Source organism: Apteryx mantelli, chromosome 19 (genome assembly GCF_036417845.1).
Source record: "Apteryx mantelli isolate bAptMan1 chromosome 19, bAptMan1.hap1, whole genome shotgun sequence".
Lineage (NCBI taxonomy): Eukaryota > Metazoa > Chordata > Aves > Apterygiformes > Apterygidae > Apteryx > Apteryx mantelli.
In genome coordinates, this window is record NC_089996.1 from 12,220,320 (window position 1) to 12,238,405 (window position 18,086).

General features: G+C 40.6%; 1 protein-coding gene across 3 annotated transcripts; it reads left to right on the forward strand.

Annotated features, from left to right (window-relative positions):
• Positions 1–541: 541 nt before the first annotated feature.
• Positions 542–13,385, forward strand: PCTP (phosphatidylcholine transfer protein). 3 transcript variants are annotated; one of them, XM_067308430.1, is made up of 6 exons: positions 542–714; positions 4,274–4,391; positions 8,166–8,245; positions 8,581–8,752; positions 9,443–9,510; positions 10,025–13,385. In XM_067308430.1, exons 1-6 carry the CDS (start codon positions 565–567, stop codon positions 10,088–10,090), a joined length of 654 nt encoding a protein of 217 aa, XP_067164531.1. In that variant the 5' UTR covers positions 542–564; the 3' UTR covers positions 10,091–13,385. The 3 variants fall into 3 exon arrangements, with proteins under 3 accessions (XP_067164531.1, XP_067164532.1, XP_067164533.1); XM_067308431.1 differs by having other exon boundaries at positions 4,277–4,391; XM_067308432.1 differs by lacking the exon at positions 9,443–9,510 and having other exon boundaries at positions 10,025–10,109.
• The last annotated feature ends 4,701 nt before the right edge of the window (positions 13,386–18,086 follow it).

The following is an 18,086-nucleotide window of genomic DNA, read 5'->3' on the forward strand; positions in this document are numbered from 1 at the left end:
TTCGATAAACCTCACCGCTCGGAGCGGCCCGAGTCTTCCCAGGCGCTGCGTTCACCAGGAAAATCTCACGGGAAGGGGGAGAATAAAGCTGGAAGGAGCTGTGAAGCTGGCAAAGCCCGCAGCATCGTTACAGGCGCCGTCCCTGAGGAGGGCCAAGGCCAAGGCCAGCGGCTGCCTCGGTCCGCGGACGCCCCGCGGGGCTGCTCCGTCGCCGCGAGCACTCGGCGCCCACCGGGCAAGGCCCCGAGCGACCTCCCTCGGTCCCACCGTGCGCTCGGGCAGTATACGGATCGTTTAAGATTTTAAGGGCAGCCCCGCTCGCTCGGGGGCCGTCGGAGAGCGAGGCCCGTCAGTGGCTGGGAGCAGCCCGGCGGGAGGTGCCGGGGGGAGGCCGGCGACACCCGCGCAGACCCGCCGGCTCCCTCAGGCCCGGCGCGGCCCCCGGGGCGGGCCCGGCGCGGCGCGGCGCGTCCCGTCATGGCGGCGGCCCCGGGGGAGGGGCGGCGGCCGTTGGCGGCCATGGGCGGGGGCGGGCCCGGCCGCCGCCATCCCGCGGCGCGGAGCATGGAGGAGGCGCCGCCGCGGGGCTTCTCGGAGGAGCAGTTTCGGGCCGCCTGCCGGGAGCTGGACCAGCCGGCGCCGGCGGCGGCGGGGGGCGCCTGGCAGCTGCTGGTGGAGAGCATGGGCGTGCGGATCTACCGGCTGCTCCACGAGGTGGGCGGGCCCCGGGGGGCGGCGGCGGCGGCTGCCCGGCCCCGGCCGCGGCCCCTCGCCGCGAGGCCGCCACGCCCGCGGCTCCGTTTCCGCGGGCGCCCGGGAAGCGGCTTTCGCGCTAATGCCATTAAGTGCGCAGGGGGAAGCGGCTCGGCCGCGGCGGGCTCCGGGGCCGCGGCGGGCGGTGCCTTAAAAACACCTTCCTCATCCGCGCCGGGTCTGCTTCCCTGCCTTCCCCTCGCTCCAGAGCTCTCCTTAAACCGAGTCTCTGCCCCCTAAAATCGGGAGGTAGCTCAGAAAGGGCACTGATAAAATTCCCCTCTCTTGTGAGGACTTACTGTTTCTTTTAAGAGGATAAAAAGTTCAGACTTCCAGACGTGCCCAAACTACCTCAGTAGGCCGGCTGGCATAGCGGTGTTCCAAACCCGACGCACGTTTCCAATTTAATAACGGGTTTTGAATCCATCCTATTTCTCTAGCTTTGTGATTACCGCTTATAAAGCTTATATAAGCTTATTGCTTATAAAGCTGGGCAAGTTAATGCTATTTGTCATTTCAGCTTTATTAAATGAAATATAACTAAATTACACTTCCAGTAAAGATGATGCTAGGTGATTTTTATTCCTCCCCCCACCCCGGTTTGCCGGCACTTCTCAGTTGCTTCACTACTGTGCAAGTCTGAAAGCTGTAGAGATTAATTCAATGTCCATGCTCAGCTGGAGGAGGGAGACTGATTTCTGAAGTGGTTTGTTCAGGGATACCGGACTGAAGTTGTAACCATCTGTGAGGCTTCCGTTTGCCCCCTTTCCCAAACTTGGGTATGGCGACAGTGCAAGCTGCAGTGCTTTACCAGGTCTGACAGCTCACCTCGACTTCTGCACATGAAAGACCTAGAGAAATGGCAGATGATGGCATCTTCTGTTGTTAGGCCTCTCATTAGCCGATAAGGAGGGGAGAAGGAGGCCTGTGTACTATCCACATAGCTAGTTCTGCCAGTTTGTACCGGAGGAACAGTTGTGTTTCACTTCCTGGTTTGTAATGCCTGAACTATTCCTCACTTCTTTCGAGAAGTCCCCCTCTTTCTGGGAAGTCCTGCGAAGGCCCACTTTTCTGACATAAATTGGTTCTTGTGAAGGTCTCCTCAGAGAAAGATGTTCTTTCTTTATGCACCTGACTTAGCATGCTTACCTGAACTACAGGTTTCACTTAAAATGGCAAGGGATACATTGGCATTAAATGCAGGCTCAGGAAACACAACTGCCACTTAAGACTGGTGGCTTAATGGCCCTGTTTCTTGGGATGTTAGCTTTCAGAGGAAAAAAATAGCAAAGAAAACAAACAAACAGGTCATCCTGGTGTGTGTGAAATGCAAAGCTGGGTAGGGAAATCTGATTTACTACCTTAAAATTGTCATTTTTTTACACCTCTGGATATTTTTTTTTCCTGTGGTTAAAAAATCCCTACTTATAGCATGGAAATGGCAAAAGGTAATAGCAGGACAAGCTTATCAGTGAGTGCATATAGCAAAGGCTTGCTTGCAGTGTTTATCCTGTATTTAAACAGGAATTAAATATGTTGAAATAGGAGTTACTAGGAGCTTTGCTTATGGAGTAGGTGAAGTGAAACTTTAGGTCTGGAGCTCATCAGAGAACTGTAAATGCACTGTGTTAATTAAGCTTATAGTAAACCGGCTAATTAACTTAGGAAAATTGGGGGCTGGATTTAGCCTAACAAACGGAACCAGGAGTCCATGGGAGATGTGTACTGAAGCAGCCTGTGTTGCTACGGCTTTGCTGCTGTTGTATATATTGAAATTGGCCAGACTGAAAGCCACTTGGGCTGCTTCTTTTGATGCTTCCGTATGGATGGACTGTTGAGTTGACTGAAAAACATTTACATTTTCTTACCTCTTGTGCAGTGATCCTACCTGCAGATGTAAGAATGACTGGACAGATATCGTGCACCAATTGGGAAGCTTAACTCTGAATGTGAGGTAGAATCCTTTGTGTTGAATCAGAAGAGTAGGTATTGCAGAACTTAATTGCACTCTGTATTTAACTGCTTCTGAATTTTGTGACAGTAAATTATATCACCACCAGGTCTTTTTTAACCTTTGGAGGTTCCATCTATTGCATTTTCAAAGACCTATACTGTAAGCATATCTCCTGATAATCCTGGATCAAAAAGTATTACAGGCACTTCTGGCTGCCTGTTGGGTGGTACATAAAAGCTTTAGGAGCAAACAAGCTAATGTACTAGTTCGTGTTCCTAAAGCTATACTCTGTTTGGAAGCGTGAAACTATAGTCTGTTTTCACTAAGGTACAAAGCACAATGCTACACTAAATCTTTGATGCAAGCTGTCATGGTTTAAATGAGAGGTAATTACTGTATGGCTTTCTTCTGCCAAACAGATGAAGAGAGGCTAAAGACTGCAAAGAAACAGTGGGTGTGCTGAAGAATAGCTATCTTTGAATATTGACTGCAGAATTAAAGTTTTGGGTAGGCTTGATTTGTTACCTCTCATGAGGCAGTTCAGAATCAAAGTCCAGGAAAAGAATAGAAAATGACTTCAGTTGCTCAACAGAAGAGCAGCCGCAAGACATGGGGCAATAAAACTTTTCTAAATTACCAGAAGGATAAGGAGAAATATGATTTACTGTTGTCCAGCCTACAGTAAATGTGTATTTCCATGCGTCAGATCAGATCAACCATTCATTAACACAGTTGTATAATTCTTCCCTCCCTTTCCTTGGGAATGCTTGAATTTCACTCCCACACTGTATCCTCAAAATACTCTCATTGTTTTAATTTCGTTCTGGACTGGTACTAACAATAGTGCAAACATTGCTCCGTAGGCACAGATGGAGTTTCCATATGTTGAGAGAAACATTAAAAGCATTAACACAGGAGATATCCTGCACCCCGCCCTCTCAGTACAGACAGCTTACAGAAAGAAAATAGGTAATACTCAAGGCAAATACATGTAGCGTGTATTACATAAGCTGAAAATTATAAAACTTTCATGTATCACAGTGTGCAGCAAGAATAATTTGCAGCAGCAAGAATAATTTGCAGCAAGACCTACTATTCTGGATCATGCAGCACTTGGTAACTTCTTGGATATGGTTGAAATTCTCAGGTCCCTTATATAGGCCCTTGAGTCCCTGCCATAGCAATTAATGTGCATCTTCTGGTGAGCTTCAGTGTGGGCAGGATTTACTGCACACTGACCAGTGAGGATGAAAAGGGATGGGTGCAGGGGAAGAAACATGCTCCCTTTGGAACTACTTATGAAGTAAAAGGGTAGCTGGTGCAAGGGAAGGAACAGCCATTGCGCTGGGCAAGCCAGCCTGTCTGCATTTAAAATTTCATGAATAGATCAAAAAGTTGAGCAGTTAAAGACTGAATCTTGCATTGTTTTTTGAACACTTACTTTCACAGCTCTTGACCGTATTTGTAGTACATGCCCCACCTAACAGCTGAAGGAAGCTGTTCTTTCTGCTGAAGAATACTTCCCTTTCCTGTGTGACTTTTCCTCTCCCAATTCTGTTTCCACAGCAGTCAGGACTTTATGAATACAAAGTCTTTGGTGGTCTTGCTGACTGTCCACCAGAACTGTGTGCAGATGTCTATATGGATTTAGATTTTAGAAAACAGTGGGATCAATACGTTAAAGGTAAGCTGATCTAGACAGTTTAAAAGCAAGCTTTATGTCCACGCTGACTCTTCCCGCTAACACTTTTCTTCAAAGATATTTTAAAGCTGCTTTGTCCAAAGGACTTGGAGCCAGACTGGAGTGTTCTTTAAGATAATGTTGTGCTCTGCAAATATACAAGTTAACACTGACATGGAACAGCTAACATCTAGCTACTACATACCTGCCTTTTGGAAGGAGTTCTTTCCATATTGGTTAAAGCATCCAATTGGCCTCACTTGTTACCAGAGCACCTTGCAGCCTCTAATACAGTCATTCTCGTGATTCCTAAGTTAAAGGTTATTAGATGTTCTGGGGAGAAATGGAGATCACACCTTTTGTGTATCTTTGCATATTGCAGCCGAGGTTTAAAAACTGAAATGGCTTGCAGCAGTTTCATGTAGGATGGAGTATCTTTTTCTGAACATGTTCAAAAGAGTTGGTTGTTCTTGGCACCTTTTAAAATTAGAAATTCATGAATCTAAGGAGTGATTACTAACTTAGAGCTCTTACAGAGAACTGAATAACTAATTCAGTTTTTTTATTTAATATTGCCTTTGAAACAGGAGGCTGAATCTGGATATCCATGTGATGTTAAAACATTTTGAATGTTAAGTCACCAGTGACAAGACAAGGATTCAGCTGATGCAGATCTCTGTAGTGATCCATCCATTTTAAAGATGGAAGAGACCTCCCATTTTAAGCCTGTGCTTAAAAGCAGTTCAGGCCTATAAAACTGAGACACATGTCCAAGTGTCTTGGTGAGCAAAGAACAGTATTACAAAATGAAAGACTTGTTAAATGTTGTACTTGTTAAGTCTAGGACAGCTCTATTGTAAATGACTCTATTAGTAATGCCTTTGGCTGTACTGGTACAGAAACCCACCTCTTTGGCTCCTTTCACCACTTGGTTAATGTTCAGAAGCTGTGACCTCATTAGCAAAAGGTGTTATCTGTCATAACGGGAAAGAGCTTTCTTGTAGAAAAGGCCTCTCTCCTATAGATGAAACAAAGGAGCTGGACTCCAAATACACAGATATTGTTATAGTGTATGTCAAAAATGCCTTGTTAGCTTAGGTTACTTTGGTAGCCTTAGATTTTGATTTAAATGCACTTAAGAGAACTGACTGCTTCACTTCTTAAACACTTTCTATTTTTTGTAATGCCTTTTTAGAGAAAAGAAAGGAAATAGTTGGGGGAAGCTACACCCTTAAACTAAAAGTTAGATAGTGTTGCAGCGCTGGCCTTTATATCCTTTATGTGACCATGATGTATTCATCTGTGTATTAAAATACTTGTGCTGGTATGTAAAGTTAGTGTTTCATGGAAGTTAACTCTTTAAATGCATAAACATAAGGTTTTCCTTTTAGCTTAAAATTTGGTACAAACCCACTCATTCTGTAGACGTGTATAGATGATGCAATAGTGATAGCCAACCTTTTCTATGAAAACTATATAATGCTTGCTTCTTCCTCTCCTCACTCTGAATATTTAGGGGAGAAAACAGAAATAACTTCCATTCAGAAAATTCATGCTCTTTGCTTTATTGTTCATATTCCTTTTTTTAGCTTATACAATAACGGCAGTCCAGAAAGGAGTTCTTTGCTGACCTGCTGGCTCACATTAAACTGAAAACATCACCAGAGAAGCAGTAACTGCCTTTTTATTTAGAAAGGTAGCTGCTACTGCACTAAACATAAGAGGAGCTAATCTCTGCTCTGTCTTCCAGTTCTGTTCAGCAAAGCTCTTTACGAAGGCCTAACCGGAGGCAAGAATGGACACGATTTTTGAGACTGGTCTTTCTTTACAGGCTGGTGCCTGTTCTTGCCAAGGGTTCGACGGAGACCCCCAGAAATTTTGGCATCAGTCTGCTACTGTTGCATTGCTTTTAGTACCCTGGCTAATTTCAAAGCAGGCCGATGGACATCTACAAGAGCAGTACCTCTCAACTGTAATTTGGACATCCTGAGGCCTGGAGGTCTGGCTACAGCTCCCAATTCAGCAGGGAAGCTCTGACTAAACTGTAGAGTAGTGCCTAAAGTACCACGGGCTCCTATGGCATGGTAAAAAAACATAGTCAAGCCTCAGCAATATAAAAATCTTGCTGCTCCTAACTGCACCACTGTCCTGATTGAGACCACACTTCTTAACAACTTCATGGTCATAACTGATCTGCTAAAGCAACAGATGCTGATGTGCCTATTACAAATATAACAGTTCTGCAATATACTGTAGTAATGATAGGTAAACTCTAATTTTGTGTTAAAACATTATTTTCTGCTTTGATCAAAGCTTTCTGTCCACTAGTGTTGACAGACTAAAGGGAATACAAGTGGATGTGACTTGGCTGCCAATTGTGTAGTTTTTCTGTGTTTGCAAAAATATCCTTGTTTGCAAAAATATCCTTGTATGCAAAGATTAATTCCTTTGAAAAAGGAATCAGTTGGAAATGAAAGTAAAGCTATAGTTGAAAGGTAACAAACCAATACTCCAGTGACCTCTGGTGGAAACCATAATGGTTTAGCTTATTACAGCAACACTGGAAGTACTCTGCATCTGATATTGCCCCAGTCTGGAGAAGAGGACAGGTTGTTTTCAGGGGTGACAGCTGACTTGCAGGGCATACCAACAGAAGCCTAGCTGGGAACACGTTTTATGGGAAAAGCATCTCCCATCTGTGGCATTCTTCTTGCCTTAACAATGAAATTATCTGTCTCCTCTAGCCTTCCTTTCAAAGCTACTTCTTTGATGTGGCAGACTGCATTAACTGTGAAGGATATGTCGTACCTCAGACTGAAGTCTGTGTTCGAATGTGGGAAAAGAATGGTCCAGCTGTTAACGTGAACAATCTGGTCTGGCTCATGTCCTTCAGTGTAACTGCACTCATGTAATGACCAGTTCCTGCGCAGGCAGGAACTTGCACTGGCTCAGCCCACTGACTTGTCAGGTCCATTCCCCTGATGATGCCAGTTATTGCCGGAAGAGAAGACAGCTGAGTTGCATGACAGTAGACAGTTGAATATCTCAAACTCAGTTATGTGGTTTGATTTAAATTAAATTTTCTTTCTGCCACACCATTCCTCTCTGACTGACTGAGTCACTGTCACATTTTAGTGACTCTTACATTCCCCCTCTCCTCCCTGCAATTCATCTGCCTTCCAATTGAATTTCCAGGCAGAGTAAAGGTGGTGTAATGGAGGCTGGTAAACTGTTATAGTCTAATGTCCACTATTGCCTGTATATACTGCTGGAACTTCCTAATAGCTTTTCCAGACTTCATTATTTCCTCGTGTAAGAGCTCTTCAAGTATTAGGATGTAGTACTTGTCCTAATTCCATCTTAACTCAGAATCATTTACATGCTTCTGAAAAAGCATACTCTCCTGGTGGTTTAGAATTATACTGAATATACATAGACAAGGAAAACACTTTGGGATGGAAAGGCTTTGAAAGAGTAACAGTCTGAAAGGGAATTTGACTCTTCATCCTCCTGGAATTTTTTTTTTTCATCAATGAATTCAGTAGCAGCAGAAAAACAAAGACCTCCTATTTTTGTGCATTTGGTTCCTCAACAATCCTGCTGTAGAAAATTCTTAAAATCTTCTACTGCCACAGCCAACACATGACTATCAATTTAGGTATAAGGGTTACACACACAATGTGTTTGTCAGGAATATTCTGAACACTTCCTCATGTCCTGTGTGTTTGTTGCAGTGGGAATTAAATACATCTAACAGTCTTCCTTTCTCAACTGTAGAACTGTATGAGAAAACTTATGATGGTGAAAAAATAATCTACTGGGAAGTGAAGTACCCTTTCCCTCTCTCAAACAGAGATGTATCCTTTCAAGCTTTTTGTTTTCCTTGCAGTTTGTCACCTGGTCATTCAGGAACGTTGCCAATGTATTGACTACTGCTCTGCCGTATTTGATTTAAGATCTTGCAGTGCTCATGTTACATGAATATGAATAGCATGAGGAAGAGTGTGGGTGTTCCTTCTCACAGGCAACTTAAAACCTTGCAAAGCAGAATTATTACTGTGCAGGGCTGAATCCTGTGGAAGCATAAGAAATCACTTGAAGGGGCTGGGATTTGTAATGCGATTCACTTGTCATTGCATCATATGTCAAACTGACACACTGTTTTGACATGCCTCCTGAACTTGGAATACAGTATGTCTATATTCGTGAATGTCGAGTGATGGATGTTGATGGGCGGAAGATCTGGGTTGTGTTAGCTCAAAGTGTGTCTGTTCCTCAGTGCCCAGAAAAGCCTGGTATAATCAGAGTTAAAAGCTATAAACAAAGTCTCGCAATTGAAAGTGATGGCAAGACTGGATCTAAAGGTAAGAGGTCAAGAAAGTGTGATCACAAGTCATGTAGCCAAGGAATGTATTTATTAGCAAAATGCACAAAGAGATTTAAAAGTTTGAGCAACATACAGTTACTATAAAGTGATATGCAGAACACTAGAGTATTTAAAAATGAATGAAACTTAGTGAAAAATTCTGTGCAGTGTTTTACTGTTGTAAGGAAATGATTCTTAACAGTTGGGCTAGGTAATTGAGGATAAGCTACTGATCATTTCGTCCCCCCCAGCCCTCCTAATACTTGTTTTCCTGCCAGTCAGTTGAATAGAGTTGGATAGTAACTGGAAACTGCTTAATTCAGTAATGATTTAAGTAATATGTTTGACAGATTTATAGATAAAAGGGATTGCTGAGAGAGTGACTCCTGACTGAGATGAGTCCTTTAAAGACAACCTTATTTCACAAGACTGGTTATGTGAAATGGTTTGAAAAAGGCTAAATTAGAATTAGGACTCTTTCAGCTCTCCAAGAGTTAATGGGGAATGGCTATACTTATTTGACATTTCACTTTAATACAAGTTGACTTCTTGTATAGAATTCAAGCACAACTGTTATACTTGGTGCTTCAGTCATGCACACTGACAGCTTCTGTCATACAGTGTTAGAACTTGTACTGAAATTATAGCTGGAAAACTGTTCCTGGTAACTCTTTTCTCTCATATCTAGTCTATATGTACTATTTTGATAATCCTGGCGGCATGATTCCATCATGGCTGGTCAACTGGGCTGCCAAGGTAAGTAAAGGTTGACAGCACAATTATCTCTGGCTAATCTGTCCCTAACAGTCTACTCACTGCATCAAAACATGCCTTCTGCATGTTGGGTTGAATTATTTTTTGAAATGGATGCATTGACCCTTCTAGCTCTTATGCAGTTCCATTTTCAAGACTTACTGTTGTCTCCTCTTCTCATAGTAGTTGTCTTTATTTTTTCCTTTGATTCCTATTAAATTCCTTTGATTAGTCAACCATGCAGGTAAATTGGTGCAACAAAAAGAGCAAATCCATGTTCCAGAGCTTAAATGAATAGTCTTAACATTTGCAAACTTCAATAATGCTGTCCACTCATGAAGCATTAAAGGAACAGTCTACTGCTTTGTACCAGATCTTAGAATTGTCCTGTGTTTGTTTGAAAGCCTTGTACTATAAAATAAGGATACTGGTATTATAAAATAGGGATACTGGTCTTATTTACAGTCTTTCTTAATTACATCATAGAAGAATGACTTTTCTACTTTTCTTTTTACAGAGTGGTGTGCCTACTTTCTTGAAGGACATGCAAAAAGCTTGCCATAATTATTCCAAGAGCACATAGGCCACATCAAGCTGATGTGAATTGTTTGATTTCTAGAGTTATGCACTTACAGGAATGGCTATCATACAACACACTGGATAAAATCTACCTCTAACACTGGAAATAATTTTGTTTTAGTTGGCTTATGCCTTGAATTTTATTAGGCCTTTGTTTCCACCTTGAACTGAAGAGCTAGCTATCAACAAGGTAACACCAAAGTCAGCTGCCTCCTTTTCGAAGTACTTAGCTTTGTCTTGACCCCATGCTTTATGCTGATTGTAGGTCAGCTAGAGGAGTTCTGTTCATAAAATACTACATCCTCAGACAAGAGATGCCATTGACCTTGTCAAACAAAAAATGCCTCAACTTGCCCTGAGAATTCTGTGCACGTTATGCCTGGATCTGCCTGTGTGGCCTTGCAGGGTGGCTTCCTACTGACACTGAGTAATGGAACTTGCATTGTCTGGGTGGAAACACTTTTGTTACCTGGATTGGTCATTCTTAAATTGTCTGCCTGCCAAAAACCTAAAAGATACTGAGGGTATATAGGTAAATTACTTGAAGTCTGCAGTAGGAACTGGAACTCTGTGTTTCTAAGCTTCTTTGTGATGGCTTTAAGTCTAGATATAAAAGGATATGTGCCTAAGGCCTTGCATTGGCATCTCAATACCTCTGTATGAGTTACCTTCCATGTCTGATTTAATGGAAACAAGTTATATCTTCAGAACTGAGTAACCTTACCTATAAGGCAGCTTAGATACCAACTTTGAATTGGAAGTACTTCTAAGCTGGATGCCTGCAACTAATTTAGACTTTGTTTCACTCACTTGTGAATGAACTTGATGTGAAACTTGGGGGTTGCTTACCTTTTTAAATTTCATGCTGATGTAAAGACTGGAACTGTATTTCTTGGCTGATAATCTACCAAAAGCTCAGCTGAGCAGAAAATTAAATTTGTAGCACCTTTGGGTGGGGGATAGAGTGGATCAAGGGTGAGAAGGCCTCAATCTCAGGGGTTTAAAATATTCTGCATCTTTGCTAAATCTAACCCTGCTGCTTCTTGTAACTGGGTAGCTGTATCTTGTTAAAAAAGAAATGGTTGAAGTGACTGCCTTTATATGTTGTGTAAATATTTGTTTAAATTAAAACACTATTCTATCCATAGAATGCAGTGCTTTTGTTCCATCTCTCATATTTAAGGCTGGCCCTGCTGGGCAGGTCACAAATATGACAGGCTGACATCATGTGCTGCTTCATTTTTAAAGCCTTTTGGAAGAATAACTTGGATTCATGAGAATTAAGTAGAATTCCCTGTGTACTGAGGATGTTGCTACCTGTAGATCATCCATTTTCCAAATATCTTAGCTTTGGAGCCCATTACTGAATTGAATATTATGGTGTTACAACTCTCAATCCACTTTAAATTTAGCTGTTAAACAAATTTCTTCTAGTAGGTAAAGAACAGAAACAGCTAGAGAAAATTCTGAACCATCACTTTCCTTAATTTTCCTTAATTTTTGCACCCATGCACTTATTGCAGCTGGATCCAAAATTTTACTTGTATATATACCTAAAACAAACTACAGTTTTGTCATACCAAGAGTATGATGGTGTTTTAATTGAATATATCAAACTTCAAATTACAGATATCCTTTCATTTTTGGCAATGTTTCCAAAAACTAAATTTTTTTTTTAGTAGTGTGTTAGGTATTTAGGAGTTCAAATGCCATAAGCCTTCAACGGAATACCAAAGTAACTTTGGGTCAATAGAATGGATACAAGTGATGTCCTGGAGCAAAGGAGGAACGAGGTAGATTGTTCCAAAAGAAGACAGAAAAGCAAAACAAACTATTCTCAGCCTGAAATAACAGAATTGGAAAAGTGATGAACTAGTTGAGGAAGGATCTTCCTGGAATAATGATGCAAAGTAATGGATTTTTTGTAATGCAAATCTGCCTTAACTTCAAGAGTTGCAAAGTTTACAAGAAATGAGTAGGTAGTAAGCTGGCCGTGTGCACAGAGATGAATCACCTAGAGGTATGAGGGGTGTTTTTTGTTTTCTTTCCTCCAACCATTCCATCATTCTGTTTGGTGTTTAATAAAAGCAACCTTACATGAGAAGGAGTGAAAGTATTTTGTATTCATAGATTCATGATTGCACCTTTGCCATTCTTCTAGAAATTTGTCATCAAGACACTGTATATGTTTGTTTGCAGTGCGCTGAAATGCTTAGACTGAGCACTCTAATGAGGCTAAATTGCTCCATTGTCAGTCTCGCTGAAAACAGGATTTCCTAGAGAAATCACACTTAACAGTGTATAATAATATGTGGCATTTGCTCATGTATCCTTATTAAAAGCTACTGCACAGGCAGTTTCTTTTGCTGTATTCAACTTTCCAACTTAAAGGTCACGCTTGATTGAACAGAAGCTACTGAAAGCAGATTTCTTCTCTTTTTCACAAGCAACTAACCAATGATGTGAGACGAATGCAGTATCAGATCTTCTGTTAAGTTTAGGTCTCCACTGGCTTTCATGGTGACATAGATGTAGTAATTCATACTTAATCTGAATGAAATGTCATTGCACATTTATCTCATATTACTAGGTAACAAAAAGCCATTGTGGCCTTGCATGTGGTAGCTTCTTGTCTAAATCAGTTTATAACCAGAAAAAAATGTTGGTATTATTCAGTCTTGGATGCAAAAGACTTGCTCATAAAGCAGTTTAGAGCTTTATTTGTGACTGGTAAATACTGCTGTTGTGTAAATTACCTGTGCATCATGTGAACTTTTCTAGATACCTTGCACAAAAATCTTACTATGTAAGTTGTAAGCCACTGTGCGTTATGAGTTCTGTTGCACAGAAGTTGATTCACCCCTTCCTGTGCTGCTAGCTCACGTAGCATCTGAAATTTAGCTTTCTATTTGCATCAGAAATACAGTTTGCCTGAAAAAGACGTTCAGAGTTTGTGCTTCAGAATGTTTACTTGTGAACTGTAGGGCTGTTTAAAGAAAAAGAAAGAAGCATTTCTACCAGATGATGTTTGAGCCTCTAATCTTATATATCCCACCCCCATTAACAGACCAGTACTCTCACCCTACAGATTAGTAGGTACTAATGAAGTTTTCTTGTTAGCCGAGTAGAACTAAAAAACTGCTGTAGTCTCTAGTAACAGACAGGCATCCGATCCAAAGGCCTTTAATCAGACTTTCCATCCATCATAATGAGTTTTGGATCTGTTGTCATGTGTAACTTCTGTTTTAAAAGGCCAATGCTTCCAAAAACATTTTTGCATGTTGTTATTCGCAGGAAGACTCGGTTCTGTTTAGGATTATTCACGGAACTGGCAAAACCCAAAGAGCAATTACTGCATGACCCTCCAGCAAATGGCTTTGCTGTAACAAAGTGAATATAAACTATTCCTCCACGTACATTAGTTGTTCAAGTCCATTCTTTCCATGTGACCTCTCTGTAAAGCTACTGTATTTGAGTTGGATGGTAAAGTAAAAGAAAGATTCTCAGTAACCCAAAGTCAACATAGTGAATGATGTCAGATATGGAATTGCTGTAGCACTGCCCCTCAGAAGATGATGTACAAAGGGAAACACAAGTTGTCTTTGCTCAGGAAACATCTGGTTGATACTCTAATTCTCAAGCAGATCATTGGCTGTTTTATAACTTAGTGGAACAGAAAAGTGTGGGAAGATAGGGGGATAGACCTCTGCTATCAGTGCAGCCTAGCAGGCAGGTACAAAATGAAAGAGATGTGAGGAAATGTCCCTTTTACTCCCTCTCTGGGGATTTGCTTATTGGCATAACACAGCCAGATGTTCTAGTCTGAGATGGAAAACCAGTGCTGTTTATAAAGCTTAAAGCAGTTGTATGGGAAGATGAGATTATCTGTGCAGTAATATATAAGTCCTTTCTCCAAAGTTTTTTGCTAGAATTCATAGACCAAGTGAAAGAGTCTGCCAGTCAGTCTGGGCACGTTACTGGAAGGAATTTTGGGAGGTTCCATAATGGAGTTCACCTTTTTCCTTTACCACTTGAATGAGATGGAGAGCTTTCCATCTTTGAGAGGATCGATCTGATCACAGCCTTGCTATGTCTTCCCACTTTTGCTATTATGTTAGTTTTCTATGTATAAAAAAAACTTTCATAGAGGATCTAACGGTGTTTAAATTTCACTTAGCTGAGGGTAGTCTCTTCCTGAGCACAAATTTGCCTTTCTCTGGACAGGAGGATAATTCATAAATTTACTGCCCCACTGTAGTCTTCTGATCAGAGGAGACTATTAGACCTTCAGACAACATTTCAGTGTTTTTCGCTCATCTCCTAATGCTTAAAAGACACTGAAAACCTCCTTTCATAAACAGAGGTGAAGATTTATGACAGGAGGTAAGTTACTATAAATCTAGATGGACTGTACTGAAGATAAATGCCTTCTGAAGATCACTGAGTGAAACTCGGGCAAATCTTTTGTTTTCTGGCCTTAATCTACTCTCCGTAAATCAGGCCCAGTTCTCATCATTCAGGTTAATCAAAGTTAATTTACAGCAAGACTCAGTTTCATACTTCAAAGTACTGTCTTTTTCTTCACAAAAATATGTGAAGAAGCTAAATGAGGAGGCACTGAGTTCTAACCGACTGCACTGAGTTAATATGTACAAACATTTAAGTCCAATTACAAGCACCTCAGTCGTTTATTTGATTTTTGATGCTTTTGAAAGATACAGACACTATGGTTGATGTTTACCGGGCTTGCAGACCACTTAAGAGGCTGTCTTCAATAACAAGAACAAATCTGTATAGCAAGATGATTTTTGTTGCAGTAATAACAAAAGCACTCTGGCTTGTAACTGCAGACCTAGAAGGAATCCTGACCAAAGAAGTAATTTAAAGTGGTGTTTAAGCATCCTACTAATTCTTTTCTGCAACTCTCAACTAACATATTAATTAGGATTACATGTGAACACATATGCACATATGAAGAGAACATCTTCTTTCCCTAGTATAGTATTCCATATTCTCTGGAAACTTTACCATAAACAATTTTTCTGGAGTCTGAATTATGAAAGTAGCCTGGACTCCTGCTGTGAGACAGGAACATTTTAAATGGTAGCAACTCTCCACTGGAAATCTTATATTCCAAAGTAGAACTGCATCCTGCAAATAAGTGTTTCAGTGGAACATGTCATAATAAACAGTTATGTTGAAGGGCCTTGAACACAGGTATTAACAGTAACCTTGAGAAAAAATGACTGTCACAACTGTGCAGATAGTTAAACTGAAGGGTGTTCCCATAGTTTAAGTGCAAGTATCTGTAACATTAAGATTTAAGTGAGTTTGCTTTTCACCCTTTCTCTGTCCTCGCTAGATATTCATGCTTATTTTTAGATTTTTCTAAGGCCTATTCGATCATGGAGGTAGAAGAGATGGATTCTATTCTAGGCTTTGTCACACTGGAAGAGTCAGTTTTTGCCACAAACTTACTTTTCTTATTACTCTTCATCTACTGAGAAACTCTTGAGAATGAATTATTTTAATAGATTTGTATTGTTCCTAACATGGCAAGTTTTGGATTGTAGGCATTCTTCCAAGAGATTCTATAATGCATAAGCCTAAGGGTTACATATGTGCTGTACATACTTTCAATAGATGCCTGCTGTTAAGTTACAAAGCTCACTGTATTTCTGTCTGTGCATATCTTGAAAGATCTTAAGCCCTTCCCTATTTCCTCCAGAGTTGTGGGGCTTCTAATACATCTAGCATATAATATGTATCTTTCTAAGCATAACAGAAATTGTGCGTAATTGGCGGTAAATGAATGTTTCATATTCAGCTGCACAATGGAGTAACAGTTTAAGAGTGGGGTTTAAACATTTTTATTAAGACCAGTCTGCTGCTGTGCATTTTAAAACTTAATGCATTTTCTCAGCATGGAAGTCATGTAATTGAGGTAGTACACTTGAGTGAAGAGCATGATCCCACAAAGCCAAAACTGCCTGGCCAACCCATTTACCCTGTGAAAGGCTCATATGATGCTGCTCACCTGCTCTAATAAAAACAAACAATAAGAACAATTCTTCAGCAAGAAATCACTTTGATACTAAAAGGGTCTGTTGTCTCAGAGTGTGAGAGTGCATTTCATTCCACTGATTTTTTCTTTTAAGGTGGGGATAAACTGACCCTTGATAACATTAAAGGGATGGTACCAGGAACCATGAAGTAGGGAGCATTATCACTGAATAATTAGCTTGATGAATTCACTACACTGAGAGGTACAGGTGTCTGGGAATTTAGAAAAGGGACTTTAAAAAACATTTGGAACAAGTCAGAGATAGAATAAGAGTAATCAAGTATTCTAGGAGTGCTTTTAGAGCTCTTTTAGCAAACAAAGACAGCCTACAAATATCTGCCAGACCACCAAATTCAGTTACAAGCATCACATCATATAAATCCTTCCCTTTCACAAAGTATGTGTTTCACCGGCATGTGTTTAACCCACCTTCTCTTTCAGAGTAGCAGTTTTGTATGCTGAGTATCTTTGCCAATGAGTTTCTTTTGAAAGCATGACTTGAGTAGAGAACTAATGGTTTGCACTCATCTTTTTTATCTTGACTAGGTATCAGGACATTTTATGACAATATAAGGGAAGGTTTTTTTCACAATGATGATGGTAATCAACATGAAACAAGTTGTTCAGAGAGACTGTGAAATCTCCATATTTGGAGATACTCAAAACTTAACTGGACAAGGCCCGAGGCAAACTATCTGACTTTGAAATTAGAGTCAGCTTTGAATTTGGTCCTGCATTGGGCTGAGGGTTGGACCAGATGATGAGATGCCCTCCAGATGTCCCTTCCAAGCTGAACTATTCTATGATTTTTAATAATAATAAGTCCAGAGATTACAATGTGAAGTCTTCTGAGAAGGCAGCATTATTTTCTTTCAACATGCTGTTATTTAAACAGACCAACTTGAATAACCTAAATTCCTATGATATACAATGATATGTACAAGTACATGAAAGTCCTCTAATGAAGATCTGCATTAGAAACAGGTACATACACATTTTTGACAAGATGTAGTTGTAGGTTTGCATTATTGTTTTAATTTATTATTTAGCTATAATTATTTTTTGGTTGGAATTTGGTGAGATATTTGGGAAATTTAAATAAAATGAAAGCAGACTTTCTGAATTTTTGCTAATAAAGCTTAATATAAATACACTATAGAGTGAAAATATGACTACTTTTGGAGAAGGACAGCAATGACAGACTAACTCAGGCCTGTGCTGCACACTTAGAAACAGGTTACTGCTGCCAGTTGTTATTGTTCATTTCCTGTTGCATTCAGCAGCTGTGCATTCTATTTGAAAGGTTAAAGCTGGGAAAGACGGAGGTGGAGATAAAATAAAAGGGAGATGATGAAATGCAGAGTTAGAATACCTAAGCATTCCACAAAGATCCTCTAGTTTTACCTTAACCATCATGGCACAATATTTTTAGAGATAACATACTGAGCCAAATAGCACTTACAAAATTACAGCCTTGTCCATGGTGAGACTCTCTTTTTGTCAGACTGGAATAGATATTCAATCATATTTAAGTAAAATTAAATTAATATTAAAGGCATATTAATGTTAGTAAGCACACTCTTCACCAGACCTGGTTCTCATTACCAGCCTAATTCAGTATTTAGTGACAGATTAAGAAATCATCTTTGTATTGATTCCATAGTGGACTTTTTCTCAACCTGGTGCAGTTGGCGGATATTTCCAATCAATGCTAACTGATGAATACAATGTCTTTTACTCTCACATGCCTTTATCTTTCCCTTCCCCCTTCAATATTGTGTCAACATTTGCTATGAGCCCATGACCTGACCATGCTTCCTGCTCTGGAGAGCAAAGCACAAACATTATTCTCAAGGATCTTCTTCCACCCACCTATTATGCCAATGTCTGTGACTTCCAGGGCAGTTTACTGTATTATAAAAACGTCTGGATGCAT

Coding starts and splice junctions, on each gene's coding strand:
- PCTP (XM_067308430.1), top strand. CDS start 565: ATGGAGGAGGCGCCGCCGCGGGGCTTCTCGGAGGAGCAGTTTCGGGCC. Junction 4,392..8,165: donor GTGGGATCAATACGTTAAAG/GTAAGCTGATCT, acceptor TCTCAACTGTAG/AACTGTATGAGAAAACTTAT. Junction 8,246..8,580: donor TCCCTCTCTCAAACAGAGAT/GTATCCTTTCAA, acceptor CTTGGAATACAG/TATGTCTATATTCGTGAATG.